The sequence below is a fragment of the Acinonyx jubatus genome, chromosome B4 (assembly GCF_027475565.1).
Source record: "Acinonyx jubatus isolate Ajub_Pintada_27869175 chromosome B4, VMU_Ajub_asm_v1.0, whole genome shotgun sequence".
NCBI classification, from domain to species: Eukaryota; Metazoa; Chordata; class Mammalia; order Carnivora; family Felidae; genus Acinonyx; species Acinonyx jubatus.
Window position 1 is genome coordinate 34,480,827 of NC_069387.1, and position 12,595 is coordinate 34,493,421.

General features: G+C 45.9%; 1 protein-coding gene across 50 annotated transcripts in view; it reads right to left on the reverse strand.

Moving 5' to 3' along the window:
• The window catches only part of CACNA1C (calcium voltage-gated channel subunit alpha1 C), a 749,041-nt gene that overhangs the window by 37,726 nt on the left and 698,720 nt on the right, over positions 1-12,595 (reverse strand). For 38 of the 50 annotated variants that reach the window (XM_053225582.1, XM_053225610.1, XM_053225587.1 and 35 more), the window contains 4 exons: positions 12,484-12,516; positions 9,053-9,181; positions 6,737-6,802; positions 5,084-5,175 (listed from right to left, as the gene is read on the reverse strand). In XM_053225582.1, coding sequence (XP_053081557.1) covers positions 5,084-5,175; positions 6,737-6,802; positions 9,053-9,181; positions 12,484-12,516 — 320 coding nt within the window. The remainder of the gene's footprint in view (positions 1-5,083; positions 5,176-6,736; positions 6,803-9,052; positions 9,182-12,483; positions 12,517-12,595) is intronic. The other 12 variants (XM_053225602.1, XM_053225593.1, XM_053225594.1 and 9 more) reach the window with 1 other exon arrangement.

Here is a 12,595-nt window from a genome sequence, read left to right on the forward strand (position 1 = left end):
GGGGAAGTTTTACAATTTATTGAATTTTTCTCTGTGACTTAAATCTTGGCTAATTTTTGTGAATGTTTCTGGGTGCTTAAAAATAACTTTTTTTTTGCAATTTATTGAGTACAAATTTATTACATTACATTTGTCAGTTGTGTGTTTTTTGAATTTTAATTAATTAATTAAAAATTAAATATTTATTTCTGAGGTAGAGAGAGCATGTGTGTGCATGCGTGCACAAGTGGGGGAGGGGTAGAGAGAAGGGGAGAGGATCCTAAGCAGACTCTGTGCTGACAGAAGTGAGCCTGATGTGGGGCTCGAACTCACAAACTGTGAGTGGCTGAAGTTGGACACTCAACCAACTGAATCACCCAGGTGCCCCTATCAATTGTGTTTTTAGATATTCTTTACCCTTTCTTTTATTTTGTTCTATTTGATCTGTCATTTTTGGCATATCTCCCATTGTGTGTATTTCTGTGTGTGTGTGTGTATGTGAGTGTTCATTTTTTCCTTATTCTATTAGTCTCATTGATATATTTCCAAATTATATTGTTAGGCTCATGTAGTTTTGTGATTATTATGTAATCTGGTGGATTATACCTTCTATCTATATCAAATATCCCTCTTTGTCTTATTTAGTGCCTTTCATTTGGAATTTTATTTCTTCTGATACTGTTATTACTACATCTATTTTTTTTAAGCATTGTTCTTTTTCCATTCCTTTATTTTTATTTTCTTTAGATCATTTTATTTTACTATATTATAAACAGGCTACAGTTAGATTTCTTAAAACCAACATTAGAGTATCTATCTTTTAATAGAAAAATTTAATTTTTAGTGATTGTTAATCTTTGCTTTTATTCCTGCCATCTTGTTTTCTTTTCTAATTTTCTTTCCCTCCCTTCTCTCTCCTTCCTTCCTTCCTTCCTTCCCACCTTCCTTCCTCCTTCCTTCCTTTGCCTTTCCTTCCTTTTGTGGAATTGCTAAGGTTTTACTTGCTGATTTTTGCCCCCTCTAGTGATTTGGAATGTACACATTTCCATTTCTGTTTTTCTAATGGTTGACCTTCAAATATTTAACATATATATTTACACACTTTCCCCTGGCTGTGCATAGGGTTCGATAGCATCTTTTCCTCTCTACAACAAGAGAAGAATGTCAGCACACTTTCATGTTTCTTATTCTTCTACCACCTCATTCTTCTGACTTTGTTGAGATAATTTTAAGGTTTTTACTTGCAAATTGCTATTGAGGTTTTGGACATTTTCCCTTAACAGTTATTATTTCTTATTTAAAAATTTATTACAAAAATTTTCAACCATATACAAAAGTAGAAATTATAAAGAAACCCCAGGTACCCATCACCCAGTCTTAACAATCATCAATATTTTGCTGTGTGTGTTTCATATATCTCCCCCAAATTACCCTTCTCCCCTTTTCGCTGGAATATTTTATTTTATCTTATTTTATTTTATTCTTTTGTATTTTGGATTCTCACTTTTTAAAAAAATTGAAGTAGTTGACACAGTGTTAACATTAGTTTCAGGTGCACAGCACAGTGATTCAACAAGTCTATATGCTCTGCTCACTGCAAGTGTAGCCACCATCTGTCACCATACAACACTAGTATAGTACCACTGACTATATTCCCTATACGGCACCTTTTATCTCTGTGATGGAATAGTTTAAAGCAAATCCCAAACTTCATGTAATATCATTATATCAACCCTAAATATTTCAATATGCATCTAAAAAATAAAATGATAACTTTATGTAACCACAATATAATTATTACACTTAAAAATTAACAATTCTTTAATAACTAATACCTCCCTTAACAACTATTTAGATTTAATATAAGGTTTATAATTTCTTTGTTCATAACTCATAACTATAAACTTCATGGCTTCTTTGCTAATATTACTCTGTTCATTCTATTTGTTAGATTAATTTTTCATTCTGTGGAAGTGCATCCTTGTGTAGTTGTTTCTGTGAGGGAGTAAACTTTCTGGGTTCTTATGCTTTTGGAATCTATTTTGCTTTGTTACAGTGCTAATTAGGCTGCATTATAGGAGTCTAGGTTCAAAAGTACATTTTCTTCATAATATTGAATACATTATTCCTTTGTCTTCTAGTATGTACTTTTGCTAATACCAAGTATAATGAAAATTGGTATTTTTTCAATTTTAACTTGTTTTATTTTTTATTTTTTTAAATTTACATCCAAATTAGTTAGCATATAGTGCAACAATGATTTCAGGAGTAGATAGATATCTTAGTGCCCCTTACCCATTTAGCCCATCCCCCCTCCCACTACCCCTCCAGCAACCCTCAGTTTGTTCTCCATATTTATGAGTCTCTTCTGTTTTGTCCCCTCCCTGTTTTTATATTATTTTTGTTTCACTTCCCGTATGTTCATCTGTTTTATCTCTTGAAGTCCTCATATGAGTGAAGTCATATGATTTTTGTCTTTCTCTGACTGACTAATTTCACTTAGCATAATACCGTCTAGTTCCATCCACGTAGTTGCAAATGGCAAGATTTCATTCTTTTTGATTGACAAATAATACTCCATTGTATACATATACCACATCTTCTTTATCCATTCATCCATCGATGGACATTTGGGCTCTTTCCATATTTTGGCTATTGTTGATAGCGCTGCTATAAACATGGGGGTGCATGTGTCCCTTCGAAACAGCACACCTGTATCCCGTGGATAAATGCCTAGTAGTGCAATTGCTGGGTCATAAGGTAGTTCTATTTTTAGTTTTTTGAGGAACCTCCCTACTGTTTTCCAGAGTGGCTGCACCAGCTTGCATTCCCAGGAATACTTTTGAAAGTATTTTTTTTTCTTAGGAAGCTTTAAGGATATTTTCTTTATTCTTGGTATTCTAAAACTTCATCATAATGTGTCTAAGGGACTTTTTGACAAACTTATTCTGCATTTAGTAGGCCATTGCAATCTGAAGGCTCAGATCTTTATATGAAATTTTCTTTGATCATTCCTTAATTTCCTTCTCTCCATTCCTTCTGTCTTTTCTAGCTGAATTTGTATGAGAAAGATGGGATTTTCAGTTCTATCCTCCATGTGTTAATTTTTATTTTATATTTTCAGTTTTTTTGTGCCTTTGGCTGTGTACTAAGAGAATCCTGGTTTGACCTTTCAGCTCAGTACCTCATTCTTTAGCTGTGCCCATTTTCTGAATATTTCAACAACTGTATGTTTTTTTGAGTTCTTTCTTTAATTTGTTCTTATTAATAATGACTTCTCTGGGGTGCCTGGGTGGCTCAGTCACTTAAGCATCTGACTCTTGGTTTTGGCTCAGGTCATTATCTCACAGTTCGTGGGACTGAGCCCAGAGCTGTCAGCACAGAGCCTGCTTCGGATTCTCTTTCTCTCTCTCTCCCAGCCCCTCCCCTGCTCTCTCTCTCTCAAAATAAATGAACTTAAAAAAAAACACTTCTCCTCCTCCTTCTTAATTTAACAGATGTAATATGCTCTGCAATCTCTCTAAAGATATGAATTATATTTATTTTCAAATCTTTTAGCTTCATATATTCTTTTTCCTTCTCATGTGTTCATTCATCTGCTAATTGAGCATGGTGCCTTTCTTTATTGATACTAGTTTCCCCCCAATACTTTGGTATTATTATTGACTGTTATTTGTGCTTGAGAACCCAGTTCACAACTCTGTGGATCAAATTTTCATTAGAGAGACTCTTTGGAGATCATGGAAGAAAGAGAAGATGTGCTGTAGGTGAGGTGGGAAGGTAGCATCTCTGAGGGTGGAGTTCCTTGGGGGGACCTGTTCTACTTCTCAGACCCCAAAGCCCAGGGGTGTGATGTTCAGTGCTGCTGCTTTCAGCTTGTGAGCATTAGCAAATGCTCTCCAAATATAGGTCCTTGAGGAGCTGGCCTGGTCATGGTCTCTCCTGTGCTGTGCACCTGTGGATCCAGGAAGTGCTCTCACTTTTTTCACAGGCCACACATTGTTGGGAAGGTGTTTTCTTCAGATCTTGTTCCTTTGTCAATTGAACCCCATCTGATTTCTTCCATTTAGAAATTCCTCAACATTCCTGGTTGAGTAAGAGCACTCTTTCATGTCCCCCCCCCCAACCTTAGTATTGTTATGGGTTTATTCTTTTAAGAAATATCTTCTGTCATCAAGGGCTTTAGGACAGGAGGGGAGATAGACCCATGTGCTCAGTCTTATATTTGTGTTCAGCTCTGATATTTAAATATGGCACAGGCTTAAGTGTTTTGATTTAATACATTTTGAGCAATAATGATACTTGAGCTTGGGTGTGGGGAAAGGATTTGATAGAACTTGGTGAAAGTGATGCTGTCTGATAGATCTCTGGATCTTCTGGAAAGGGACCCTAGGGAATGGTAGAGAGCTCACTGCCTCTCCCAGGGCCATAATATGTAGAATATATGATCTGGAATGGACTTTAGAAGTCGTCTGGTCCAGGGGATGGGGTAAATCATTCTCATCTGCCAGCCCTGGTCTAGATAGGGGCCCCAGAGTTCCAGGCTGTGAGGAACAGGAAACTGAGAAGGACCAAAGAGGTCATTAGGAGTCAGATGAGGAAGAAGTAGGTTGCAGCATAGACTCACTCAGGAGCAGGCTGAGAAACACTCTTTTCTCCAGCTAGGCCTGAGATGGTGGCCTTCCAAGAGGGGTGAAGGCTCATGGCTGGCTAAAATGAGGAGGAGACTAAGTGCATGAGGACATAATAACCCACTACAGCAAATGACACTGACATTGGTATAGCTGTACTTGTTTGCAAGGGAGCTGAGACTCAGAGAAGTTAGGTGTCTTACACAGCGAATGTGTCACAATCTTGGCTTGAAGCCTGTTTGGCTTCCAAACCACGGTGCTTTCAGTATTAGACTTGTGACGACCTAGTGCTTTTGGGTGGTTACTAGCCAGTGACCAGTGGGCAGCTCAGTGGAAAGTATTGCAAATAACAATGAAACAACAGATTTCTCTCCCTGCACAGTCCCCTGGAAGAGTTCCCTCTCATTCTGCATCCAGACCATAGGGCTGCATCATGTAAGTGTGTTTGTATGCATCTGTCCTCAGAGACTCACCTGAAGAGAAGGAGCACAGCTTGGGGGAAGGTCTGAAAGTTGTTGTTCCGGTTGATTTCTGTGGTGTCATTCAGGGCAATTTTCCCAAACACCTAAGCAGGGGGAGAGGAGAGTAAGTCAGTGCACGGTGGACACTCATTGTTCAATGGACTCTTTAGGGGTCACAACTGACTGTGGGTCAATCCAGCTCATAGCTGAGCTGAGTCCCCTGACATGACCTGGCAGGGCCTCATGGAGGCAGGCACCTGCTGACCTATCCAGCCCCTGATCTCCATCCACCACACTGGGCAAGTGTAAGAGGAAAAGTACCCATGGGCCTTCCTGTGGGCCACTGGGAGCTGGGCTAAGAGCAGGTGGAAGCTGCAACCAGCACCCTGCTTTGTGTAGGGACAGAGGGTTCACTGGTCTCCTTCCCCTCCTCCTCCTTCTGGCTGCAGATTCTTGAGAATATATATTTCTTCTCTTTCAAAAAACTTTATTGAGGAATAATTAACAAAGATAATTGTGTCTATTTAAAATGTACAATGTAGTGGTAATTTGATGTACAATGCAATGTAGAATTGTTACCAAGACCAAGATAATTAACACATCCATCACCTCACACAGTTAACACAGGTAACTTTTTTTTTTTTTTTTTTTGGTGTGGTGAGAATGCCTAGGATCTTCTTGCAGCCACTTGCAAGTGTCTAGCGCTGTGGTATTGATCACAGTCACTGCTAGGCCCTCAAGACTCGTAAGTCTGGCCTCCTTTTCTTTGCCATTTCAGCCCAGATGCCCAAACACTCTTCCAAATTCAGTTCTTGGATTTCAGAGCAGTCTGGACTTGGGCGAGCTTAATTTATCCATGAAATCAGGGGCCTCCTTATTTTTATGACCATTTAAAGATATGACTATCCTAGAAGCTGCCACCGTTGGTGAGGGTTAAGGTAGCTCTTCTCATCTCAAAAGATTTCGGCCTAGGAAACTTGAGGTCTTTCTGCAAGGAATAAGTAGGAGAATCTTCCTTAGGGAGCTGCTGAGGAAAAGCTCCCTGCCAATGTGAGTGCTAGGCTGTGGGAGCTCTCTAGAGCCCTGAGGAGAGGCCAGCTGGAGAACGCCACAGAGTGTGAGGGCACCTGTGAGGGGGCCCTTGAAACTGCTGCGTGTTTGATGGGGACAGCTTGCCCACCTGACTCCCTCCTTCCCTCCTCCTTCTTTGTTCCTTCACTCTTCCATTCCCTCTCTCCCTCCCTCTCAGTCATGAGCTTCTCCGTAATGATGCTGGGGTTGGGGGCTAGTTCTCAGGCTGGCAAACCTGGGCAAAGGGAGGGGTGCTGTCTGACACACCCTTAGTGTTGTTTCTTGGAAGGGCTGTCTCTACAGAGGCCCCTGGTGTTAATCTTGGAGTGTTTTTCCCTACCTGAGAGCAGAGGCCAGGCCTGGGGTGCAGGAGAGAGAAGTTGTGTACCACACTTGGCCATTCATCCTCCTATCCATAAGGCTGCCATTTGAAAGGATGTTCTAATTCTTGTGACTTTCTTGTCTCAGAAGTGGAAGCAGAGGGAGGGACAGTCGGAGCAAGAGGGAGGTAGGAGGGAGGAGGTGTCCAGAAAGTGGGGCTGGGAGCTGGGAAGAGAAAGTAGAAGCAGAGGAGCAGCAGGAGAGCTGTCCTACCTGCATCCCGATCACTGCGTAGATGAAGAACAGCATCACTATCAGAAGGGCCACATAGGGCAAAGCCTGGAAGAAAGCACAGGATATAGGGCGTGAGACCAGCAGGGAGATGGCTGGCCAGATCCCTTCCCAGGGGGCACTGTGGCCTGGTTTTGGGAGGTGGCATTTCCCAGGGCCCCACAGAAGTTCAGCGTATGGGGGAAGGTCTGAACCATGGCAATGACCTCCCATTTTCCCTTGGTTTCAATTGCCCGAGAAGCAGTGAGTGTGGTGTACTGAGAAAATCAGGCTGCAGAGTAAGGGGAATTGTATGATACTGCTTTAATAAAAACTATCAAGAATGAGCAGACGTCCTCCAATTAGGCTCTATATAGCAAGGAGAAAGCCATGGAGGATACACACCAAGTTCTCCTGGGGAGGCATGGGGTGGAGGCAGGTTACACCCTTCCTTTACGTAGCATGATGATCTACTAGTTGTAATAAAAACAATTACTAAGGAAAAACTTAAATGAAAGAAAGATCATGGGTTCAAATCCTATTTCTACCACTTTCTAGCCATAGGAGCTGGGCTATATTACTTAACCTCTCAGAGCCTCAGTTTCCTCTTCTGAAGAATGAGAAGAATGAAGAATTACCTCTCAGGGGTTTTGTGGAGTTTAAATGATTTAAAGTTTACAAAATGCTTAATGTAATGCCTTCCACATTGTTGGGTCCCATATATTTTATTCACTCAATGTATTATTGCCTGGCAGCTCAGACAACTTCATTTTCCAGAGTCTCTGCTGCTTCTCCCGGGGAGAGTGGGAGAGGCCTCCTGGGGCTCAGGGCTGACTCTGGAATCCAGGAGATTCCAAGAATCTGGGAAATGCCTTGCCAGGTGCCCACACACCACTAGATGGCATTGCAAGATCACACGAATGCTTTTTCTGTCAGCTCAGAGCTCCTGATCCACGTTCAAGCCACACAGCCCTGTCTGTTGCTTTTTCCTTGCCCAGAGAAATGTGTATAGCCTGTATAATCATCATAGCTGTGGGACCCTAGGGGTGCACCCACCGACAGGGCCAGCCACCAGTCCTGCTCTCACCGGAACCCTCAGATTCCCAGGGAGTGGGCAGGGCATGGCACAGGTTGGGGGGAGGTGGGCTGGGGGTGGCAGGGAGGGCAGCTGCAGGCCATCATTAAGTGGGGAGCCAGCCTGGGGCTGGTGGGTGGACAGCTGGCTCTGAGGAGTGCAGCGAGGCTGATCCAGTCAAGGATCTCGGATGATGATTCCTAGGGCAGGAGGCTGCCTGGAAGGGTGTTTATTTATGCCTTTGGGATAGAATTCCAAAGCGAGGCAGGCACCTGCCTGGAGAGCACTTTCCTCTGACTGCATCTTCTGTTACGGGCATGTTCAGATCAGGGATCCACTCCCATGCCCATCCCTGGGCTCAGACTGGCCATAGCATGGGACAAGGAAGGAATCTTTCAGTGCTGGGAAGCCTGACAGTGGTGCTTCCATGGGCAGGGAGAAGCTGCCTTTGGTGCTGGGCTAAGGAAGCATGGCAGCACATGCAGGGGTCCTACACTGTCATCTTCAAAAAATTCCAGTGGCCTCACAGAGTCTGCTGCTCTTTAACTTCAGACTTACATAACCCGTTGGCCAGGGGCGACCATTATTCTGCTTTCACAGATGGAAAATAAAGGCTGAGAAAAGAGAATTGATCCTATAGTTAGGCAACCCTGTGCCCCTGGGAGGGGACCATCTCTCCTTGAGTGAAGTGACACTGGGGTCCTGGAGAATTTGGCTAAGTCCACAAACAGGTATGGAGAGCAGACACCGCAGAAATGCCTACTGGGAGGCAGGTGACGGCCAGATCCTAAAAATGCCAAAAGTGGGAGGGCCATTGAGGTTATCAGATCATCTGGGCCCATGTTTTTCAAATTTTTTCCACCATAAAACCTCTTTGTGCAGTAAATTCTTGTGGAAAAATACATAGATGAGAGAAGAAAGCAGAACCACTCAGCCTCCCCCTTAGCTCCCAGCCTTCTCTGCTCTGACTTTGGGGAAGTCTGGGGCTCCAGAGCTTGCTTTTGAAAACCACAAATCCAGCCCAATGACCTTATTATAGACAGGAGGAAATCAAGGGCAGAGCTGGCGAGCAGCAGTGTGAGCCCCACACTGGACCCCTAGGGGTGTTCTTTCCTGTGTAGCATCACCTCGCCTCCCACGCAGGGAGCCCAGGAGGAGATGGGCAGAGACCCTTGTGCAGCCCCACCTTTGGGGAGCTGAAGAGGCTCTTCTCCTTGCAGCCCGCTTAGGGTGGAGGTGGCTACCTGGAAGGACTTGATGAAGGTCCACAGCAGGGTCCGGATGCCCTCCCCACGGCTTAGCAGCTTGACCAGGCGCATGACCCGGAAGAGGCGGAAGAAGGTGATGGAGATGCGGGAGTTCTCCTCTGCGTTCTGGAATCCATCGGCAATAGGAGGTGGTAGTTAACACAGCAACAAAGAGGGGAGGGGCAAGAACGAGGTGGGCCCTGCTCTGAGCAACACAGCCCTTGGTTGGGGTGGAGGCAGGCAGGGAAGGGTTAGCTGCACTAGATTCTCTCCACTGGGTCACAGATGGGAGACCAGCTGCTCACCTTTTCCAGGTAGACAACGCAGGCCTGAGGTCTCTGCAGAGCCAAGTTGTGCCCAGGCCCCTGAGCCCATAACCCTATCTGTTCTCCTCTTTTGCCCTTTAGTCCTAATTCTTAACCCCCTAGGTGAAGTAACAGAAGATTCCATAAGGAACTTCCATATGCTTTGAAATCTCCTAGGCTGAGAGCTAGCTGTCTTGGGTGCATCCTGCCTCTGCTGAATGCTGAGGAAGCAGCCCAGCCTCTTTCTTGTCTGGCTTGGCTGGGGGACGTGCATCCGGAGCGGGATGTGGCTTTGTGCAAGGTGGTTGGGCGGGTCAGGTCATGGCCTCCATCCCAGACCCCGAATGATTGTACTGGGGGTCTTGGTGGGCCGGGTGGGCTGACAGCAAACAGGACTGGAGTGCGTTGCCCACTGCAGGATCTTGTGCCTTGGCAGCTCGGGGTTCCAGAGCTCCTGTTGTGCTACCTCTTCCCACATGGCTACAGGGAAGGTAGGAATAGGGTTGCTGCTCAGTGCTCAGTGCTCTGATGGTGACTGTTTCCCAGCCCTTGCCTCCCCTTGGGCTCTGAAGCTGTTCTACTCCCCTCTGCCCTGGGGCTTCTAAGAGGCCCTAACCCTCTCCAGGCTGTAGGAGACCCTAGAAGGGGTGGGGAGCACAGGCAGGGTGAGGTGGGGGGGGTAGTCCCTCAAAGTGAGCTCTAAAGTCCACGCCCCCATATGAGAGGACCAAGGGGTTCTGCTTAGGGCAGATCATCTCCTCAGGGGAGTTCTGAAGCTTGAGGGCAAGGGGAAGGTGAAGAAGGACAGAATCCAGGCCAAGGCAAGTGGAAGCAGGAATATGGTGCTGCTGGGGGTCTGCTGGCTAGCAGGGCGAGCCTGTTGGACCTGGAGGGGCCTGGGGCTGGGGCACGTGCCTGCCCAGGGCTCAGGGGCAATACAGGCTGCCCTGTCACACTCTGCCTCCAGACCTAAGAACAACATGGACTGATCCCTGGCCCTCTTGCCCACACCGGCCAGAGAGCCAGTGGTGGCAGCCCCTTGGGAGCTACTTGCCTGTTCCCCAGAGCTAGTGCAGCTCACCCAACCCTGTCAGCACCAGGAGAGAATGGACCTTTGGGCTTCCTGTTACTGTTCCTGTCTTGTGCCTCCCTCAAGGGAGGAGGAGTCTCCAGTCATTGGATCTGTGTCTGCCCTCCCCATTCTTGATTCACCTTTCTGCTTTCTTTTTAGTCCTTTCCAGGCCAGATCCTGACAACATCCACACCTTGTCGCACCCCTGAAAATCCTATTAGCACAAATGTCCTTTGTTCTAATCCCATGGTCTGCTGTCACTGACATGGCTGGTGGTTCCCGAGGCCACCCATCCTACTACTCCTGTTCAGCATGGGAGACCCACGAGGGTGGCAAAAACCTCAGAGGCAGCAGCTTATGTGTCAGCACACCCTCACTCTGCCCTGGAAAGGCTGCACAGAAACCATGTCCGAAGGGTCTCTCCTAGTTGTCTGCCTCTCCAGACAGGGGAGGAGTCACACTATTTCTTCTATTTTCAAACCACAGCTGCCTCAGATCCTGTCAGTGGGCCTGTTCCCCTTAGGCAGGGTGACCTGTGGGCATCTGGGGGCCTGCTCATGGGCTATCGCAGGACTCAGGATGGGACTCCTCATCCTGCCTCTGGGCCCTACCCTGCCTGTGTATTTTGAAGTCTTTGATGCCCTTAATCTCCGCATTTCTATCACCTATGTATCTACTTGAAATTCCATTTTCTCTCCTTAAAAGGAGGTTGTGTTCCCCCAGAGGAGAAGGCAGAGGAGGCTTGGGGTTTTATAACTCAGCTGTCAGTTCCACTATGTTCGGGAAAGGAGAAAAAAGAAGAAAGAACAAGCTTACACGGGGAACTTCAGCTCTGAGTGTCAAGAGTTTGAGAAGCTGGTGCTACAGGGGCATCTGGATCCAATAAGTTAAAAAATAAAAGTCAAGCTTGCAGTTTGAATTCCATGTTGGGTTCACCACCCTCCCTGGTCCCCACAAGTAGCTATAGTTTCCTAACACTCTAGAAGGAGGAGAAGCACATTTCCATGTAGACACAAAAACGTCCTCTAAGAAGCCAAATGACACTGCTGGGAAGAAGCAGATCCCAGTGGCTGCCTCTGTGAAGTAGGGTACAACATCCAGTCTCAGCCTTTCCCTGGCAGCCTTCCAGCCAGCCTGGGATGGGCTGTGTTAGGAGACACCACCGGCCGGCCCAATCTCGCCCCCATTCTGCTGACTTTCAGGGAATTGACCTACTCACTCGTCCTTTTAAAAACTCACACTTGGCTCAGTTTTAAAACATGTGATGGCAGCTTTTTGGAGAAGGTTGCTCCAAGGAGGCTTCAAGGTCACACCCAGTGGCATCTGTCACTTTAGGCAAAGTGAATCATAGACTCCTACATCAGGAGTGTTCCAATCAAACTACTGAGTTCGTTTTTCTGCTTGCAGCCTGCTGTAGAAAAGTGGGGATAGCCTAATTTTAATGAACTTCAGCAATTTAGAAAATTCATGGGTATATTTGTTGGAGTGGTTGGATATTCAGCCACACTGTCAGTAATAAATTCCACCTTACACATTTTACTGTGGCCTTAAATACTGAGCACACAGGAGGCCAGATGTTACAGACACTGGATGATTAGTGGGAAGTCATCATCTGACTTTCTGTTATCCTTCTCTTTCCTCTTTTCTCTGGAGGCCCTTACCATGGTGCCTATGGGTGCCCTGCACAAATTTCCCACATCAGATTAAGGCTAGAGACTCAGCCGGTGGAGTCCTCAGAATGTTTAACAGGAAATGGCCCTTGGGTCCAATTCTCTCCCGGTGGCTCATTAGATGGTCAAGATCACAGTGAATTATCACCCAGAGAAAAGCTCAGGGAGGGAAAAGAACACCATTACACAAACAGCACTTCACGGCTCACACACGACCAGGCAGGAGAGGGCAGGACAGACACGACATGGTGGCTACATGCAACGGCAACAGGAGCGAGGCTGGGCTCCGAGAGACTCTGGGGACCGGGGTGGGGAGTGATGGTGGGGGTGTTAGAGGAGGGTCACAGAAGCTAACAGCGTGGTCAGGAGGGTCGGTCTTACCATAAAGGGAGAGCATTGGGTATGTTCAGCTGGCTTTAAAGAAAGGCAGATAGAGATAAGCTGTAATGAGTCTCCAACGAAGATGCCTGGTATTCTAGGTCTCGGCTAACAC